The sequence below is a fragment of the Dryobates pubescens genome, chromosome 5, assembly GCF_014839835.1.
Source record: "Dryobates pubescens isolate bDryPub1 chromosome 5, bDryPub1.pri, whole genome shotgun sequence".
NCBI lineage: Eukaryota > Metazoa > Chordata > Aves > Piciformes > Picidae > Dryobates > Dryobates pubescens.
The window spans coordinates 38,447,782-38,469,238 of record NC_071616.1 but is presented as its reverse complement, the minus strand read 5'-3'; the positions used below and the strand labels follow the sequence as shown (position 1 = coordinate 38,469,238).

Below are 21,457 nucleotides of genomic sequence, written 5' to 3'. Positions count from 1 at the left end.
GCACCCTCTGTGCTCCAGAACTGGTGAGATTTGCTCTTTTCATTGTTGCTACTGGCTTGTCTGCATCATTTCCCTATTTCTCCCTGTTCCTTTTCTCTTTTAAAGTATTCCTCATCCATAACCAAATTCCATCAGATTCTGAGGAGGATGTCTAACTCACAAGTTGAAGCATTAGACAGAGCAAAGGCTTATGAAAAAGTAACTAACATGACATCATCTTTAAATGATTTGGTGCCCTTTTGTTTGAGAAGGCAGCCTGAGACCTGTGGATGCCTGAAATGGACTTGTTCTCCCTATTTGTCCTGAATATAAAGACATGCAGCTCTGTTCTGAAGAAAGGTGTTCCAAGTTTTGCTGGGCAGACCTATCTTTGGAGGATACATTTCCAACACTTCAGACCTCTTTTAAAGAGAAGGAAAAAAAAAAACAGAATAAAAATTGGTACAACTGCCAACACCCTCAGACTGGAAACTTGATTGCCTTCACTGTTTAGAATGCAATTGTTGGCCTGAGTATGATGAAAAGTAATCCTGATCTCACAGCTCAACAATCTGTGCTTAGTGACAGGCAGAGAAGTTTTATCCCTGTTAAACCTTGTAGATGTGTGAGTGATTTTCCCTTGTGTTAATGATGTTAGTTACTTCTCATCTGAGCTACTCTGCTCCTGCATGATACTTGAGCAGGGCTTTATGTTTGAGGAGTGTAAACAACTTCTTTGACATGGGCAACTCTGCACCCAATGTCTGCTTTCCTACAGAAGTTCTCCCCTAACTAATGAGTTAGAAGCCCCCTGGAAGTTATGTGGGGTGCCTGGGGTCCTTCTGTTGTTGGTAATGCACTTGACTGACTTTTTGTTTGTTTGGGGGTTTTTTAGTGACAAAAAGATGGAGTGGAGTCTCTGCTTTGCAATTCTTTGGGCATGGCAAGAATTCTGGAAGGAGTGTTCGACCTGATGGCCAGTATGTGTGGGACTGGATCATTTGCTCAAGGATTGGAAGTATCAGGTGAGGAAAATGAAAATGCTCTATTTGGAGCTGTGGCTGCAACAGCTCAGTGTTAATAATCAGGTTCAGAAACTTCTATTCCTTGTGTCCTAGCTGTTCCCACCTCCTCAAGAAGCAATAGGTAGTAGGCATTTGAGTCCAGTAAGACAGTATCTTCAAATGAGGCTTGCAAAAGGCAGAGCCAGGCCTGTGCTCCTGCACAGAGAGTGCTGGCCACCATCGTTTTCTGAAAGCAGAGTGAGCTTGCTGTACCTTTCTAGCATCACCTGAGCTCTAACCAGGAGCAAAAGGCCTACTCCTATTGAGAATTACAAGGTAGGAGGGGATGAAGAGTCAAAAGAGTTTCCACAGACCTGACTTGCACTTAGTTAACAGCACGGTCCAAATGGGTTATTAACCCAGACATACATATTGCAAGGCAGCCAGGAGCCTTTCCCAAGTCAGTGATAAGAGAATTTACTTTGGTGCATGGCAAAATTCTGCTTGGAAGGTGACATATTTCATCTGTTGCAAATTAAAAAATAGATAGGTGTATATATTCAAAGAATAATGATGGACATGCACTGGCAGGGGCACACTCTGTTCATAAATTATTGCAGAGAAGCTCTATCACACAAAATCATAGAATAATCTTGACCAGAAGGAACCTCCAAAGGTCATCTAGTCCAACACCCCTGCAATCAGCAGGGACATCCCCAACTAGACCATGCTCTTTCAGAACCATTGTCTCTTTTGGTTTTGAGGCCATCTAGTGATTTATTTCAGTGCCTTAGTTCTGAGTTAACAAACATGCCCAGGGGCTCACACTGAAACAAGGATGGGCCTTTGCAGAGTCAATAGTTTATTTACTGACTAAGAATAAAGCACTGGGGAAGATATTTGAAGATGTTAGAAATGCTTTTCATTAGCTGAAGGTGGCATTTAAGTCTTGATCATGGCATGTTTATTCTAGCTTCAGTGAAATCACAGGCCTGTTTGCAGGGTGAAAGTAACAGTGAGACCTAGTGAGGCAAAATAAAGGGAGAAGAGGCAGAGATTGCATGTGCATTCAGTGCTTTGAGGAAGAGAAAAACAACCAACCCAACCAACAACAGAGGTGATTTTATGCCTCATTAAAAAACAAGCCAAAGTAACAGAAAATACTCTGAAAGGCAGTTTCTTTTGTCTCAAAGCCATTATCAATGACTGTGGTTAATATCTAGCTCTAAGATGAAACTTAAAGATGGGGGAAATTAAAAGATCTATTTTGCTTGCTGTATACACTTACATTTTAGATGGATTAATTCACTTTTATCAGGAAAAAAAACCCAAAATGAATATTGTCAGCTATGCCCTGTCTTCTTCACAATACTTTCCATTGTAATTCTCCACCTTCTGTTGAATTGACTCATTCAATACTTTCTTCTTTCTGTAAAGATGTATGAAATTAAGGAGGCTGCTTTCATCAGTGCCTGAGTCTGGATCCATCATCCTTCTCACATACACGTTGCTTTGATTTCCCCTCGGCCTGCAAGGGTATGGCTTCAGCTGTTGCCAGCACCTAGGAATCACACCTTTCCTATTCCCTGGTCTTGGTAAAAGGCAGCGCTCACAAATTACGTATTTCACATCAAGAAACCAGCATCAGGCGACATTGCAGCTGGTGACAAGAGGAAATCACTGCAGCCTGAGGCTGGGAAGAATAGGGACACCATAGCACCCTCTGTCATGGCCCGTGTGAACAGTAACTGGAAAAATCAGTAATGTAATGAAGATCAGCCATTCTACAGATCTTTCCTATGGCCAGGTGTGGGCTTCAGAACAGGAGAGAAGCCCAGATAGCCACTGAGATAGAGAGGGAATCTTCTGGGTGGGATGATGCCAAACCTTCAACAAGCTGACAGATGGCAGATTTGGGCTGAGGAGGAGGGCTCTTCTCCTCCTATCTTGGTTTCTGTTTCTAACAATGATGCAACACTATTTCCACATCTGATTCTGCTGCACAACTGGGTGGTAGGGAGTTAAAATAAAGAGCTACATGTGCTAAAGTCCATTGCTTGAAGTCTGGGTCCCTTCTCCCCTGTGCCGCTCCGTAGCCTCCAGCGACCATTTATTATAGAGGGGTTTTATGGTACAAATTTGATAATCTCCCATACACATTGGCACTGTTCTAATTGGAGTTGTAAGCCCATAAAATTCAAGCCCTTTGTTTTCATGAAGGCCACAAGATTTTAAAAGATACTATTGTACCGCCTAAACCCCATAAAATTGTCACTAGGGACTGATTAAACAGTCCTGAATTGAAACAGTGCGGATTTTGTCTAGGTCCTTTTCATGCACAACAATGCTCTTTTCAACCCCCAAGACAAAAGGAGGTTTAAGGAGCGATTCTCTTGGAGATTCTTCTAAGATAACTCCGTCCATATGGGAGACAAGGTGGCCAGCAGCTGAGACGAAAAAAAAAAGGGGGGGGGGGGGTGGGGGGTGTGGAAAAGAAGAGGGAGAGACAAAAAAAGAAAAAGGAAAAAAAAATCGGATGTCAGGAAGAAAAGTAAAGGGAAGGGGGGGAAAAGACAACAACAATAAAACCCCCAGGTGACACAGAGGCTGTATTTCCCCGGGTCCTTTCCGCACATCCCAGAAGCCTGGTTCGCTCTGCATCTCCCTCTTGGCACACGGCCACCTGCCCAGGCAGGGAAGGGGATGCAAGTGGAAGGCCCGGTGTGGCTTCATCCTCCCCGACTTGCCCTGCCTTGCAGCACGCTCTGGTCCTCCACATGGAGGCCGGAGGCGACAGCGAGGCGTCCCGGTGGAGGGGGTGCAGCCCTAGGGAACACAGGGCTGGGAGGGAAGCAAGGTGATGCTACCAATGCTGAGCACTCCCGTGGGTGCTTTTGTCCACCTCCCGCGCCACGACGGAGGCTCTCCGCAGGGGCTCGCCAGGCTGCGTGGGCAGTATGAGATCTCCCAGGAGCATACCTGTACCGAAATTCCCCCCTCGCAGCGAACAAAAAATGCTAACCCCCTCAATAAAGAGTATCTGCCAGCTCCTTTTCATCGACAGCGTTTCCTCAGCGGGCAGGTTGTCTGCCTCAATCCCCACGGGGTCTTCACTCTCAGGTATTCCCGCCACGTTCTATTTGCAGCTCCCGCTGGAGGGATAGACGCAGCCAGTCCAGTCTGTATTTCAGAGACCTGTTTTGGGGGTGTTTTGGGTTTGGATTTTTTGAAGGATTTTTCCCCATTGTCAATTGTAGGGACAGCAATATTTTTGAGGGATTTTTTTTTTTCGCCCAGAATTAATAAAATCAATAGCTTATCAAAGCATTTTAAAACGTAATTCTCTGGAAGTTATAAGGTATGACTATTTTCTCTTGGCTACCCTTTTCCTGACGATCTTTGAAACAGATGCAGACTAATGGGAAGATCGGTCTAATTCTGGACCCTACCTTAACGGCTTTGAAACAGACAGCGATAAGCCCCAGCCCTGCGTTGTGCCCACCGGCCGGGCTGTGCGAAGGAACCCCTGCGCCGCAGCCCCTGGAGCCTCGGCCGGTCCAAAACGAAAGGTCGGGTGCCTCCAGGGACGGGTGAGTTCTAGGCTCAGGATTCCCATAGGAATATCACCAGGTTTACAGTGACGTGCTTGCAGTAAACTTTATGCACCACTTACTGAATCAGGTGAGTAAATTAAACCAGATGGGAAGTGAAATCCGCTGGCGAGATCAAGTATTGAGCCTCTCGTGGCACAGGCGGTAATCCTATGAAAAGGGCTCAAAAATCATCAAAAAAATACACTTCGCCGGGAAAAAATATTTTTCAAAAATAATTTTATTAGTCACTGGAAGCATCAGCTATTATAAAATAAACTAGTTCGTTAGGATTATTAATATTTTTGTAACGAGGGATCTCTCGAAAGGAGCAGGAGGAGGGGCAGAGCTTTCACAAAATTAGAGTCGCATCCGGAATCTGCACCCTCGGGTGAGACCGGCGTCGGGGAGGGCGGCCCAGGCCAGCTCTGTCCCGGCCTGGCCTCCGCCGCTCCGCCAGTCCGAGCCCGGCGTCCGCGGTGCCCCGGCGGTATCCGGCACTTTCCCCGCGCCGGGAGCCCGGGGCTTGGGCGGGCCTTCTTGCACCCGTGGGATGAGTCCGGCCCCGGAGGGCAAAGCGCCGCTGTCACCATCCCCAGGAGACGACGGCGGGGTGCACTAAGTGCTGGTAAGCGGGGAAGACGCCGAGAGCGGCGGCGGGTGGGCAGGCTCGGTAGCCCGGCAGGGCGAGGGCAGCCTGGGCGCTGCAGCCGGCCAGGGCGCAGCCCAGCTTGGGACGGGCGGCGGGTGGAGGGGGGCTGGAGGGGCAGCCGCGGCAGGGCTCCCCGTCCCGCACCAGCACCGGCACCACGACCCGGCGCAGCAGGGCGGGAGGGCGCGGCGGAGGGCTACCGGGACCCTCGCTCCGCGCTCGCTTCATTTTGTAGCGGTGGTTTTGGAACCAGATCTTCACCTGGGTGGGGGTGAGGCTAAGCAGCCGGGCCAGCTGCTCCCGCTCCGGCGCCGAGAGGTACCGCTGCTGCCTGAACCGCCGCTCCAGCTCCAGTGTTTGCGCCTTGGAAAAAAGCACCCGTCGCTTTTTCTTCTTCTCCTCGGCTTCCGAGCCGCGAGCGGGGACGGACCTTTGCGTGGAGTCGGGCAAGCTCAGCTCCGGGCCGCTCTCGTCGGAAGCTGGGGACAGCGAGGGAGTTAGAGAGAGAGGGGGCGGCCGGGGAGCGGGGCAGGCACCGAGGAGGTGGAGAGCCGAAATGCCTCTCAGGTAGTGCTCGGGTTGTTTACCGGGCCAGGTTAATCCGACGGTCAACAACCGATGTGAGTTAACACCCTGAATGCATTAAACCTAAGCCGCGGGACGGAGCGGGCTGCTCTCCGCGGCCGTGCGGCTCCACCCCGGCGCCAGTCCTCGCACAGGCACGGCCGATCGGCTGCGCGCAGCCCGTGGCTGGCTGGCTGGCTGGCTGGCAGCGTTTGTGCCCGCTCTCTGCTAAAGCAAACCTAATATCGACCTGGGCTACCCACTTCTTTCATTACGACTGTTCTTCAGCCGCTCGATTGCCTAAATATTTAACCTATCCCGATGGACTTCTGGCATCCATCCCCAGGACGGTGCCCCCCGTGCACACGCAGTGTACATTAACGCCGTGTCTCTGCGCACAGCCCCTGTCCCCGAGCTAGGATCGGTGTGCTGCAGAGCTGCGTGTGCATCGGAGCCTGCATTTCTCCAGGACAGATCGAGGCGGTGGCCCGGGGTGCTGTGTGTTTCAGCTCAGCTTTCCTCTGCAGTGCATGGGGTGACCTGAAATCCTGCCAGCACAAAAAGGCAGGATTTCTTGCAAGAGTGAAAAGGGGGAAGGGAGGGTGGGGAATAATAATAATTATTATTATTATTATTATTTAAAAAATAATCCGGAAAGAGAGCTTGAACGATAAGCGCAGAGAGACGGGTGGACACAGCCTGAGGTTTTGGGTTCTACCATAGCTGGAAAAACGCATGGAACTATACAGGGGGAAAAAAATTATTATTTCCTTCTTAAGGTCATGGCTGGGACGTTCCTGCTGTTTCATTGTTGCAATTCAGTAATATTTTATGACATTCCCAGCCTAGATTCCCCCCGATCCTGTCGGCTATACACGCTGGCGATTCGCTTCTTCGCATCTTCCCCAAAGGAAGAGAGGAAACAAATAAAAAATAGTTGTGCGCAGATGATGAATTCCTGTCCGTTTCATACTCACAGGGATAGTGAATTCTGTCTGTTTCTATCCAGCCGCGGTACGGCGAGTCGGTGTAGTTCTCCGCTGAATGGTGATCGTCAGATGCTTGCTTTATGCTATTAGTATCCTGATCTGGTAAATCCAAAATGCTTCTCACTGTAAAACTGATCCTGCCAGATGTGGCCATGGTAGGTTGTTTACACTCTCCCCCTCCCCCCGCAAAAATCCAAACCAACACAAAACAAACAACAACAAAAAAACCCCCCAAAACCCAAGAACCCAACCGTCCCAAAACTCCGAACCCCCTTCCTTAAAAGCTGCGAGAACAGGACGGCGCCCAGTTACTGGGGAATCTCAAGACTCGAGAGGACCTTCCCTTCCATCGCCACCTAACCCCAAATATTAGTGTCGTTTACAGAGGTGTCCTGTTTATATAAACAGTCCTCCCCACTGCAAACACTGCTTGCTTTCAAACCGTCTCTGTCTATAGGATGCTAAGTACCTGAATTAGTCAAGTGCTAAAGCCCTAATGGGAGTAGGTGTAACCCCCCTTCTTCCCGCCACCCCCATGAGAGAATAACCCGTTACCTCCCAAAGACAGCAGGAAACAGGCTTCATCATTACATATTCTGTCTGATTAGCCAAAAGTGGGGACAGATAATGGTAATTGTTAGCAGTGAATAACATCTTGGGTGGCATGTGGATGACCAACAACCACCCCCCTCCACCCGCCACCAAAGCCACCAGCGTCCCTTCTATCCTCAGACAAAGTGAATCCTCCCAGGACATCCGCAGAGCCTGTCGAGAGCCCCCTCCCAGCTTCTCCCTCTTTATTCCACACACCACCACCACCACCCTTCTCTCCTTAGACCAGGAAGGAATTTAAGCCGTTATTTGTTTTATTTCCCCGGGCTGTTTGCTATAGTACCTCTAATACCGCCTGCTTGTCATTGGCAGTTTTCCTATCATTGGCAAGTTTCCTACCCTCAACGGGGGATTTTTGTAAACCTCGGCCGAACTCTCGGCGGGGAAGGCTGGCGAGTGCTTGCGTCGAGGGGATGGCATCTCTGGGGGTGTTTTTTTCTTCTCCTGGCCATGGTGGATGGAAGGTGCAGCGCACCTTTCTCTCAGGAAGGTAATGGGGCGAGCTTGGCTGGGGAAACGCGAGGAGCAAGAATCGGGAAAAGGGGAAGGGGAGACCTTATTTTTTTATTATTATTAGCATTATTTTATGTGGCACTAAGCCAAGGAATAGCCCTTCGGGCTATATGTGTAACTGAAAAGATTCCATCTGAGAGAGAGAGAAAAGAACAGACTGGGCTCTTTTATTTATCTGTACGTCTTCCATCCTCATAGCAACCTAACCCGGAATCCCGTACGGGTGCGGACATCGGCCGTGCCCGGCCCGGCTGCAGCTCTGGGGTCCCCTCCGCCCGACAAGCGCCTCACGAACTGTCGCCGGGCGGCTCCGTCCGGTCGCGAAGCTGCAGTCGGGCTTTGCCCGGCTTCAATGGACACCAAAAGCTTATTAAAACACACATTTAATAGAAATAAGCAGCCTGATGAGCTGTTCAGATACAAAAGTTCAGTGGTAGGGCTCAATCCTCAGCCACAGGCCAAGGGCAGAAGAGACCGGTGGTCGCGATTAGCCTGTTCCACGAGGGTCATGTTGGGCGTGATGACTGCAGAGGGCTGGGTGGGACACGTGTGGGGGCTGTCTAGCAAAATGGTAGGAGGCGAGTCCAGCTGAATGGAGGAAAGCCTGAAGAGAGACACCTAACCTTCCTCCAGTAGATCCACCTTCCCTTGAACTCTGGCCAAAGTGGCACGAAAACCTGTGCTGAAGCACTGCTCGCTTGAAAACAGAAACCCAGATACACATGGAGCCACTTCCCCAGCCGACCAATTTGTTGGATCAGATTTCATGTCCTAACAGACATTATAAACTACTGAGTATAGATTACATTTTATCTACCCCTGCTCTCGTCTCCCAGTCTCTCTGCTCGCCTGCCTCCAGCTACCACCACCCCTCCTTGCTCTGTTCTGGGTGCCGCTTCTGGAAGCAGTTGCACTTCACGGGGTAAACGTCAATAGAGCAATAACCACAGAGGAGAAGCGACATTTATATCGACGAGATTTGTGGGCGAGATGATCGGGGCACAAGGCTCTATTTGGCCAAGCTCTCGCATATTTCTTCACGACTGGACAGGCTCCATATAAGCGATTCCCAGGCCGTGATTACTGCAGCCACCTATCAAGCGTGCCTGGTGACAGTAGTTATCTTCCCTGCTCCAAGCACAGCCTCCCAGCCGTCCTGGGTGGTCGGAGCAAGGGGAGCACAAATACATGCCAACTGCTAGGCCGTGAACAAAAGAGAAATGTAGCCCTATGTCCAGGACCTGTTGGAAGCATTTGTTCCAGTCAAGATTTTGCATTTGTTCAGATCTGGAATAATAGGTGATTGACGCCTTCCCACAATGTGCTTTAACTCTCTGGGATAAATCGGAGCTTGTTTCTTGTTGTCATGGTTTTCAATAGGGTTCAATGGGATTGAACCACTATCGACTCTGCTTTACGTCTCCGGCAGTCCCGTCCATACAAATTTATTAGTTATGTCTTTTTAAATGAGATTAAATTGAAACGACGTGGCCGTCCTCTGCGGAGTGGCTACTCCCGTGCTCGCCCTGGCATCCCCCCCGCCCCCGGCTGTCCGTGTCACCGCCGGGGCAGCCCGCAGCCGGCGGGAGGTGGGCGCCGGTCCGGCCCCCCCGCAACGCAGGTATGACCACGCTTACTGCCCCCTGTCCGGGCAGCAGCGCCAGGGCTGCCCCGCGTTGCCCGATGCCCCAGTATAAAAGGAGCCCGAGAAGTGCTTATTAATATCTTGACCTCGCAGGCAAACATTTGCTGAATGCCTGGGCTGCAGCGGAGTCCCAGGGGGGGCGGCCAGGGGAAGGGCGGGGGACGAGATTCAGAGATCCACAAACCTATACAGTATCCGAGTTTCTCAAGAGGAGTTTGGCAAGGACGCTCTAAAGAAAGTGCAAAAACTGCAAGGAAAAAAAGTCAGGATGAGAGAAAGAGAGTCTACTTCAGTGACCTCTCTTAGCCTTTTAATCTATTTAACATCCTAAGCCCACACTGATGTGTAGAAATAAGTAAATGGTACTCTTCAAGCCTTAAGAGCTCTTCAGCATCAAATATTTGCACTTACTCTTAGAGTTTTTCTCAAATAGCGCAAGACACATTCTCCTCGGTCGGGCCGAGCTGTCTAAATACACCTACGCATTGTTAGCCGCGGGAAATAGTTCGCTTCAAAGGGAGAACGTAATAACCTGAAATGTTTCATCTCTTGTTTTGCTTGGGACCGACTTGAATACTTCTCAGCCTTCGCTGCCCAGCCTACGTTTGGGGGTTTGCTGGCTCAGATTTCACTCTCTCCCGCGACCCCTTGGCGTTTGGGCCAGGGGACCACTCTTCTCCCCATGGGACCCCTGAGTCGCGGTCCCTTTTGGGACTGTTGGATAGGTTTGCCTGTCGACCCTCTGCACAGGCCTCCCTGCCACCCCGCGCTGCCCTCGCAAGCTGCCTCCTCCCCACCGGCAACCACAGGGATGAGGCGGAACAGTCATTTCCCGGGGTATGCCACACGTACGCGGCAGCGCCCGCGCATGTGCTCCGCCTGCAAGGGTGATGGGGTGCGCGGAGCCATCCTATGGCAGGTGACTCCTCACGGTGAGCCCGTCTCCGTGTGCCCACAGGCTGAGACCGTGCTCTTCTCCGTCTCCGGTGGGGACGGCTGCTTGTGCCCGGATGACCAGTCTCTGCTGCCGAATCCGCAGAACTGCTGCCTCGCCTGCCCCGCTTTCAAACCAGTCTCCTCACGCTTCCGAGGAAAAAAAACCCCAACGAACAAAACCCAACAAAAGCCACCACATTTAACACGAAAAATGTTTGTCTGTTTCCACATTGTTCGCAGCGCACTTTTCAGTCCGCTCACCGGCCACAGCACTTAGCTACGGCTCCGGTGTGAGAGGGCAGCGACGCGCGGATCCGGACACCGGCCGTGTTCCCGCAGCAGCCGCAGCCGAGCGGAGCGGGGCGCTGGGCCTGTCCCTCCGTCGGCTTGCGGGGCCGCAGCCACCCTGCAGCGCAGCCCAGGCTGCTCACACCTCGTAAAACTGGGGTCCCGGAGGGAGACCGAGGGTTTCCCAGGCCCACACGCCTGTGTGTCTCTGGGCTGGGCCGGACCACCTCGCTGGGAGTTCCGCCGCGCTTCTGCCGGGCTCCCCTCCTCACCGGCCCCCGCCGGGGAAGTCGGGCAGTTCAGGTGACCTCTGGCCACCTGAGAAAATGCTCTCTTTCTTTCTTTTATTTTATTTTTTTTAAAAAATTGTTTTAATGGGTTCATTTATTTTACTCAGTTGCCGATGGCAAAGCAGACCGAATCGATGGGTGGGATGCAGAAATCGAGCATTTTCCTGAAACAGTTGGTTGTGGCTACACCTCACGAGAGGAGGAGAGGGGGAAAAAAATTACATTGAATTATTTAAATCTGTAGAAGCGACAGTCTGGCTCTGGTCTATGCAATGCCTGCTTTGAGGAGGAACCCTCTCTTAGCACTGAGACGGGCGAGCGTGGGGCAATGCTCACAGCCAGGAGAAGCCTCTCGCTGGGAGAAACATCCCCAGCCTGTGTTGCGGAGCGTTTGCAGTATTAGGTTAAATCTTTGGGATAAAAGCTACCAAGACAAACATCTCGCCAGGCTGCCGTTCACGGGACGGCTGATGACTGGGAGTTGGGGCACGGAGGAACATCACGAAAAAAAGCGCCCTTGCCTGATCTGGTAAATGAATCCCTAACCGAGAGCTTTCTTTCTATAGAATGCCGGATTTTAATAATTCGATCTGTATAGAACATATCAGCGAGGGACTTAAACTTAGCGCTTCGACTTTGCTGAAAAGAAAACCTGACCTCACAGAATTCAATGGGAATTTTAGAATTGATTTTAGAACAGGCAAGATGCCAACTTGCTAAAAAAAATAAAATCAAATAATAAAATAAAATGAAACCTTTATTTCTTCCCCACTCCCCCACCCCAGTGATGAACATTTCCATAACTTTACACCTTTTACTTTCCTCATCTTTTGACAACAGTATCTCTTCTTTTTTTTTATGAATAACTAGCTTTTTGGGGGGGGATATTATTTTACAACAAGCTCTTCTGTGTCCTTTTTTGCTTTCCAATTCATGCTCATTATGGTGTGCTTTCTAATTACAGCAATATTGTGTGAGGAATGTAATATTCCCTATAGGAAGGATTCCTTTCTATATATATTTCTGCATGCTGTATTTATCTCTTTTTTTCCCCATCAGAATGAAGTAATTTTCTTTTGGCTAAAGCTTTTTTTACTTGAGAATAATCTACAACTCTTTCTGCAGCCTCCTTTATTTCTTCTTTCCACACCTTCCCCAGCCTAAGCACATGCATATATTGACTTTAACCTATTAAGAACCTCAGCATAATTAAACTAAGCCTTTTTCTTTAAAGGCTAATGTTGAAGATTCTTATTCTCTGGTGTGTTAACTTTCATCCCACTTGAATCCGGACTCCCTCTTCTATCAGTTTTCTTTTGGTTTTACAGAATTCATTAATTAAATAATAATTATTAAATCTGATACATGCAAAGCATTTTATCCAAGGCTTACACTTTCTCTGAAACCCTCAATTTTCTATTCTGCATTTAAACAAGAGACTTTACTCCTTGGAACAGGGATTACCCACACCAGTGGAGGATTCAGAACTGAGCTTTTCATTTGCTCTGTGTGATCATCCTGGAGGAATTATTTTGCAAATTGCCTGCAAGCAAAGCAGCAAGGGACAAGCTCTCCCTGTTCTCCAACTTGGTTTTGGGACAGCTTGTGCAGAGCTGAACTGGTGTGGACACGAGTTGTGCTGCCCAGCTGCCTGGGCTTTCCTTCCCTTGGGTTCTTTGAAGCTCAGCTCTCAGGAAAGGCTGAGGGGCTGGGGTTTTTGTTTCCCTATCAGCACACTCTCAAGGGGACCTGGGCAAGTAGAATATGGCCACTGGTGTTACCTGGGTCATGAAACTGTGGCAGCCACTCCTTTAGCAGCTGTCTGGAGTGCAGGCTCTGTAACTACCACCACAGCGATGACATTCTCCTCCTTGCCCCTTTTGGTCCCACACTCTCAGACTGCATGATATGCACAGGGGGCAGGAGCAAGTTCGAGCTGAAAGACAAAGTGCACCTAGGAGAGGATGTGCTTGGGCCTGTTGTAGATGAAATATAGGACCCCTTCCCCTTCCCCTTCCCCTTCCCCTTCCCCTTCCCCTTCCCCTTCCCCTTCCCCTTCCCCTTCCCCTTCCCCTTCCCCTTCCCCTTCCCCTTCCCCTTCCCCTTCCCCTTCCCCTTCCCCTTCCCCTTCCCCTTCCCCTTCCCCTTCCCCTTCCCCTTCCCCTTCCCCTATGTAACACATCTGTGCAGCATATACAGGGTGCAGAGATATGCCTGCAGCCCAGAGAGCAGCCAGTAGCACCGATGACAGTGATTTGGACCAGGATACTTTTGAGTGTTTAGGTGCCAAACCCTTCTTTATTTCAGTGACAATCACATGCCTAAAGCCCCTTGAGAATCTGTCCCCCAAAGTGAAGTAAGTGGTGCTAACTGTCCTGTCACCAACCACAGCTTCAACAGACCTTCAGCCAGACAAAAGGCATTTTGGCCTTTGGAAGCTTACAAGGGCATATATTGGATTTCAATGTTTAATTCTCTGTTCTGCACTGTAAGACATCAACTACATTTTAAAGTGCTCATTTAAATTCTGACAAATATCCTTTATTGGTTCAATTCTGTTACATTCTCATGTATATTAGACTAAAACTGCCAACCAACATTCTGACCTTGCAAAAGATCCTTTTATGACTTTCATAAGGCATTATTTCCTTCCTCTGTGACATGCCAGCTCACCAAGAGGTAGCAGTGCTTTGGCTGGCTTAACTGCCTGTCACATGTGCTGACTGGTGAGCAGGCTGCTGCCAAACCAAATATTGGTTTCCTGTTAGTGAGCCAGAAAGTTGGGATTTTTCTCAAGGTTTCACAAAGCTATTGTGATGACAATTAATGTTTAGACTTCTTATCAGCTATCAAATTTGGTTAAGGCTTTATTTTGCAGATGGCAGATGGAAAATAAGATTGTTAGAGCCTTGTATTCAGCGAAATCAAGCTAAAAGGGCACTCAGATTTTGACTGAAGAAGTTAAAGAAAACACATCTATGGCTGTTTCCAGAACTGAAGGATTTGTCCTTATCATAGTCAGCAGGTCAAGGGAGCTTATTCTCCCCCTCTACTCTGTTCTGGTGAGACCCCACCTGGAGTACTGCATCCAATTATGGAGCCCCTGCTACAGAAAGGATCTGGATGTGCTGGAGCATGTCCAGAGCAGGGCCACAAGGATGATTGAGCTCCTCTGCTATGAGGGCAGACTGAGGGAGTTGGGGCTGTTCATTCTGGAGAAGAGAAGGCTCCAAGGAGACCTTCTTGTGGCCTTCCAGTATCTTAAGGGGGCCTAGAAGAAAGCTGGAGAGGGACTTTTTAGGGTGACAGGTAATGATAGGACTAGGGGGAATGGAAAAAAAATAGAAATGGGCAGATTCAGATTGGATACTAGGAAGAAGTTCTTCCCCATGAGGGTGGTGAGACACTGGAACAGGTTGCCCAGGGAGGTGATAGAAGCCTCATCCCTGGAGGTTTTTAAGGCCAGGCTGAATGTGACTCTGAGCAACCTGATCAAGTGTGAGGGATTCCTGCCCATTGCAGGGGGGCTGGAACTAGCTGATCCTTGAGGTCCCTTCCAACCCTAACAATTCTATGATTCTATGATACTGCAAGTAAGAAAGATATAAGCACAGAAAGTCAATGCTACAATTATAGTCCACAGATTCTTGTCATTTCAGGCTGAATTCTCCTTTCACTTACACACTGTTGAATACAGCTGTTTTTAAAATGTTGAGTAAAGTACTTCTACTGACTTGAAGAGAGTTCAGCTGAGTGAAGCATTGCTGGCTCAGGCATGCTACACAATAAATGACAGAGACTGCACAAGAAGGTACCATGACAGAGTTTACAGAGGGAAGAGACTCTTCCAGTCACTAGAAATAAAACCTCTGGGTTTTTATGTTTGACTATACATGGGCCACATCTCAGATGCAAATGTCTTCATGACCAAATATGATTAAAAATCTGCATCTAAATTTTTTTTTCCCACCTTTGCCCTGACTTGGTACTGAGCTGTGTTTTACCACCCTACAAACACATGTTGTAAAGAAGGCTGTTTCAGGTTTGGACAGCCTATAGTTTATTTTCACATATGGCAAACTTCAAAACTAAGAATCAGTAAATGACACACAACAACTTCTATATACTTCATACATATACACACTTTGGATGCTCAGTATTTAACATACTAATGGACTGTAAACCTCATTCATCTTCTTTTCTTCCTCAATGTCTGTTTCTACAGGTCTCTTCTGGTTTTCTTCCCTTCTCTCAACCAATAACTCAACTCTTTTTGCCCTCAGTTTTCTCTTTTCACAGTTTCCACTTAAAAACATTTTTGCAGTCATTTTCTGGCAGTAACATCAAGTACTGAACATACTCTACTATCAGAAGTCACATTAAGAAACCATGAGAATATGTGGTCATAGAATCATAGAACTGTTAGGGTTGGAAGGGACCTCAAGGATCAGCTAGTCCCAAACCCCCTGCCATGGGCAGGGACACCTCACACTACATCAAGTTGCTCAGAGCCACATCCAGCCTGGCCTTAAAAACCTCCAGGGATGAGGCTTCTATCACCTGGTCGTTTCTCAATCCTGCTGCAGTTTCTTAAATGCCATTACTAGTCAGAACTGAACAGCAAAATTTCAGAAGACCCACAAACCACCCCAGACTGGAATATCTGATTCTGAGACAGGAGCTGAAAGTGTGTTTTCAAGTCCGACTTTCTTTAAGCTCATGATCAGAGAGCGTGGTAAAGTCACCAGGCCTGATTCTGCTGCTATGATTAGTTCTTAGCTTCAAAGAACAATGAGGATTCCAATGAGACAGATAGAGAAATTTAGTTGTTTGTTCTAATTAGTGGAAGAATCAGTTTATGCAACTACTTTCACGTACAGTGGGAATGTAAATTCTCCCCTAAGTTGTTTCCTTGAGGGTTCTTTTCACAGTAATTATCCAAGTCCAACTTTAGCAAGATGGCAACGTGTTCTGAAGGATCATGCATTTGAGGAGAAGGAGGAAGAACTAAAACTTAACTTTGGTTCTGCCACTCACATCTCACTTGGCTTTGCTTCCTTCATCTATTTTCTTGCCTTTAAAATACAGTCAGGTTGTATGAAGTCAGTTATCTCATACAACTTTTGTGGCTGAATATGGTGTGACTAGTGAGTATCCACAGAGTGTATTAACCACATAAAATGCTGTCAAATGAGCACTCTCACAAGACTGTGGGGACTCACTGTCCAACTCAACACTTCAAAGCATCTGTGCTTAGTTCTGGGCTGGTGTATGTGCTGTGCTTTTTGCTGAAGCTATTTAAACTGCCACTGTTCTTAAGGCAGAGAAGTGATGAATCATGTGTGGAAGCAGCTGCCACAAGAACACTGCAAAAGTTATTTGGGGATCTGTAGACCCAGTGACATCATACTAAGTAATAGCTTCCAAAATGTGACTGCTGAAGCTCCTGTGAAAGACCCAGGAGCAATTTCTCGTCAAGTTTTCAGCCAGGCAGTAATGCTGTTAAACAAAAGACAGAACAGTTTTTACTGCTGGGCAGAAATTAGCAATGTAGGGAAATCTGATTTGTTTCCACACCACTTCAGCCCCACGTGTGGCTGTGCTCCTCTCCCAGTGCAGCTCTGTGCTTGTGCTCAGCTGCTGAGCACACTACTGCTGGCTTGTCAGAAACTGGTGTTTGTGAATACTCACAGAATACTTTTGGGGATTTTTTGACTTTGAGTGGACTTGTGTGATGATTTAGAGCCCTGTACTCCACTTGAGGTTACTGCGGGCAGGGGCGGCATGCACTGGAGAGCTGTTTGAATCCCTGTGAATGCAGAAGCAACAGCCAGCAAATCCCCTGGTGGGCTTGTCAGAGAAGGAGTTGGCTCAGGCAGCAGACAAATCCTGAACACACAGGCTACATGAAAAAGGGAGGACAGAAAGCCAAGGGGCTGGAAGAACACACAATACCTAACAGTGAATAAATGACTGCTGACCATCCCCATCTCTGCCATCCTTTTCAAGCTGATCTCAGAGTTCAGCTGTACATCATCTCTTTTATTCAGAAGTCCTTTGTCTTCTCCACACATACAGTTTTAATCTCAGCTGAATCATTTTATAACTTCTCCACTGATTGGTCGTGTGCTGACATCCTTCCAAAATGAAAGTATTTGGAACTAATATCGCTGGCCATCACATCTGTGATAACTTCTTAGCTTTTTGTAGGACAAAATACTAGCTGCTTTAAACACTTGTTAGAGCAGTTTCCTTTTTTTGGGGGTACTGCAGCTAAGTGAGACCTCTCATTTCTCTTAAGTCATGTTATTCCAAAAATCAGGTTTGGGAGTGTCCCTTCCTGCTTCTGATGCTGTATAAAACCAGTTTCAAGATTTTCTTCCTCATATTGCAGTACTTAAGCCTACTGACAGGAAGGAAGAACAGTGGATGATTAATTTTAAACCAAAACATTCCTGCCAGCCCTCTGCAGCTAAATGGAAGTTGTGGTGACTGAGGCATTTATGAAGAATACTTCAAAGTGAGATATATTTATCCCATGACAACACCCTATTGCCATGACATTCCATGGTATACCTTTAATAACAAGTACACTTTGCATAATAGTTTTCATATGATGGAATTTGTTACATCAGTAAGTTAAAGATCCTGTACTATTTCTGGAGCAGAGAGTCTTCAGGCTTGTTTGGTTTCGTTTGGTTTTATACTCTGCTTTCTTTCCCTGTTCCTCATTCAGTCAACAAAAACACCCCTTGGTTAACAATGAAGTTAAAATTCCATCTTACATAATTATGCCCAACATCAAAAAGCTTTCCAGAACTGAAAAATAATGCTTAATGGCACTGGCTTTAGGAAGTTGACTTGGTCTGTGGATTCTGATCCGTTTCATTATTTTTATAGGCATTTAAAGTTAAAAGAGTCAACATAAGACTGCAGGATCCATATTCAGCTTGATAAATATTTTGAGTTTCTTTACAGTAGCAGCTGGTATTATTCTTTTAATCAAAGAAGTGTTTTGTAAAGCTCCTTTGTGCTTTGGTCCGTAACAAATGTTTACTTTAGAGTAGGAGAAGGTTTGTCTGTGCTCACATAGCTGCATTATGCACACTCTCCTGCTGTACTGGTGGGGGGTGGGAGGGTGGAATTACATTTGTAAAAAGAAAATAAAAATGGAATGACGGGGGGGGGGGGGAATAAAAGGCAAACACTCTTTGTAGTGCCTTATTTTGCAGACACATCTCAAAAAAAAAAAACCCAAACCAAAACAAAAACCTAAAGAGAAATGATTGCAAAAGGGGTGTTAGGGACGGCTCTTCAGAAATCCCCACGATTTGCATCCAGCTAATGGCAAATGAGCACAACTGTGCCTTGCCTTTGGACTTTAACCACAGAGAAGGTAGTAGTGTCAGTACTGTTAAGAGGCAACGGGGCCACGTGCACAATAGCTGAAAGAGCGACCACCCAAAGTGACACATTTCAGTGCTGAAGATGTACAGAGACCTGTATCAGTTGACCTCATCCTGTGACCAGCAGAGTAAAGAGTCACTAACTCAGAAAGGTAACTTGGGCTCTGCTTTTCAATGGCTTTGTAAATCAGCATAAGCACCTTATAACAAATGCAAAACGTTCCTGGTAACAAGTGCAACAGAGATGGGATTGGAAGGCTGGGGGGTCCTAGGAGCAGACCTCTCGCAGGAAGAAGAGTCCCTGCTGGTCTTCTTGTACGGCACCTGAGATGCCAGGCAGCAAACAAGTCAGATTGCTAGGAAATGCTGCAGTTCTCAGCTTAAAAGTGTGTATGTGCACATTGCTTGGGTCACCAAAATCAGGAGTCTCAGAATCTGCGTTCAGCTGTCTAGAAATGGAGATGGAAAAACAGGGCAGAAGCCTTATTTGCACTGCGTCAGCTAGACAGTAAGAACATGCATTAACAGTCACAAAAGCAGATCTTAAGCCTCCTTGGACCCAGAAAGGTACTTTGTGCCACTGGGTGATTCCAGGCTAGTCTTTTCACACTCTGAGTAAGTATTTGTCTTGGAATGCAGAGAAAAGATACTGCTTCACTTAAGGAATATTACAGTTTATTGTGGTTTTCGGTCTTCAGAGGATTTCAGTTTGTTTGGATGTGACAGCTGTATTGCAGCTGCAGGCAGAATAATCTCTGTCTTTCTTTAGTGTCAACAGCAACATTTTTAGAAATTTCCTGTGCTGCCTTGTTTGGCTCTTTTATTTCTTCCAGCTTTTATTTTCTGTAATTAATCTTTGTATGCAGAGTGTTTAAGTTTCTGTTCTTCCTGCCTCATTTTTTGATCCTCATATGCTCTGCTTGGTGTTTCACTTGTGCGGTGACTGCTACAGCAACATATTCCCTTTTCCTCTTCCAGATTTGGATGCTCAGGCTCTAGAATCCACCTATGATTAGCATATGAAATGTGTGCTACATTTTGGATGCCACACACAGAGGGAGGGTCTAGCTCATTGCATCATTAATCTACAGCATCCACTCCAACCCAATCTGGTCCAATCAGATCCAATCCAATCCAATCCAATCCAATCCAGTCCAATCCAATAATTCAAGTTATATTAACTATGAAACATAGTGCAATACAGAATCAGAGCCTGGATTTTCAGTCCACTGTGAAGATGTAATAGCCAGCTTGATGCCTAACAGATTTTAGTAGCATAAAATAACTACATTTGTGCAAGTCTTCTGTACCAACTCAAATACACAAAGGTTGTTATTGACTAATGAGATCTCAGTGCTTTTAAAAATAAACTCAGTGCCATCTCTTCAAAACAAAACACTCCCCCAGCAGAAACAAGAGAAGGGAAATACAAGTAGCCCTGTACTCTATTGGACCAACAGCCACTGAAAGCCAGTGAATATTGAGGTTTTATCTTTAACATAAAGCCAGATTCAGAGTGTATGTAGATCTCTATACCCCATTGACTTTGTGGAGCTGCTCTGATCTGATTTAAAGTTAAGTTGCTTCCTCTTGCTATTTTATTCCTTCCTTTATTGCCTTACCATGCCAGGCTTACAGACAGACAGGAGAAATGAAGGCTTACAACACTTGAAAATGAGCTGAAATTTTGCAGTACTGGTTGAGTGTTTAACTGCTCATCAAGGTTAACAATGTGTTTAGTGTGTGCACATGAGGGAAAATCTCAAGCAAGTGGATTTACAGAAACAAGCCCTTGCTAGATTGAGAGTATAAAGGTCTATAGCTACAAGTTGGAAGATAATTGCTTGAAAACATTGCTATAAAAATAAACCATAAACCTCCATGACCAGCCTCAGATAATGTCGTGGGAGCAGGCTGCATGCCAAGAAACAGCAGGGAAGGCAAGAGCTAACACTTGCTCCTCTGCAGCCAGCAGCACTCCAGCACAGGCTGTCCACTCCCAGCCCAGCTGGGTGCCCAAGTCAGGCTTGTCTGGCCAGAAAATTGCATCATACAAATGGGAATAACAGAGAAGAGTATCAGGCACTACAACATCTAGACTCTGCAGCATCTTAAAGGAATGATTGTGTTAAATTGATTTTCCATCCTCAGTTCAGGAAACTCACTTGCTCCCTTTTCATTTGTGGTTTTTTCCCTTCCCTTCATTGACATATATAACTATCCCATGACATGACAGCTGTCACACAACACCAGGCTCCTGTAGTCTGCAATAATACAGGTCCATAAACTTTTATTTGTCCATAAAGTTATTTGTCCATTCCTACAGAGCTGTTTAAAGAGATACTTGTCATTAATAAAGTACAAATACCCTAAGGCTGCCGAAGGCAGAGTTTATACTGGCATTTTGGGCTCGAGGAATAACAGCACACTACAGGCTGCAGTCTGGGCACAGCTTGTAGGAGTTTAGCTCCAGAAGGTATTTGCAGTAGGTTACGTCCCTTCAGCCTGTGGAAAGGACAGTGCCAGGGATTCTGCTCTTTTCCTACCATGTTTTTCAGCTTTTAAAATTGCTTGCCATCTCTTTGCTCCTAGAAAAAAAGTAAACAGCAAGTAAATAGACTGGATGTTAGGAAGAAATTCTTCATAGAGAGAGTGATTGCCCATTGGAATGGGCTGCCCAGGGAGGTGGTGGAGTCTCCATCACTGGAGGTGTTTAGGAGGAGACTTGATGGGGTGCTTGGTGCCATGGTTTAGTTGATTAGATGTTGGGTGATGGGTTGGACTTGATGATCTCGAAGGTCTATTCCAACCTGGTCTGGTCTATTCCATTCCATTCCATTCCATTCCATTCCATTCCATTCCATTCCATTCCATTCCATTCCATTCCATTCCATTCCATGCTACATAGTTTCTGTATCTGTAGCTTTGAACTTCTCTTCCTCTGTGTCTTTTTTTGGTGGGGCATAATTTTAGTCTATTAAAAAAGGAT

The 21,457-nt window shown here is 46.9% G+C and overlaps 1 protein-coding gene across 1 annotated transcript; it reads right to left on the bottom strand.

Moving 5' to 3' along the window:
• Positions 1-5,159: 5,159 nt before the first annotated feature.
• Positions 5,160-6,932, bottom strand: NKX2-8 (NK2 homeobox 8). Its single transcript, XM_054162230.1, has 2 exons — positions 6,767-6,932; positions 5,160-5,704 (listed from the first exon to the last, which is right to left on the bottom strand). Exons 1-2 carry the CDS (start codon positions 6,930-6,932, stop codon positions 5,160-5,162), a joined length of 711 nt encoding a protein of 236 aa, XP_054018205.1.
• Positions 6,933-21,457: the final 14,525 nt, after the last annotated feature.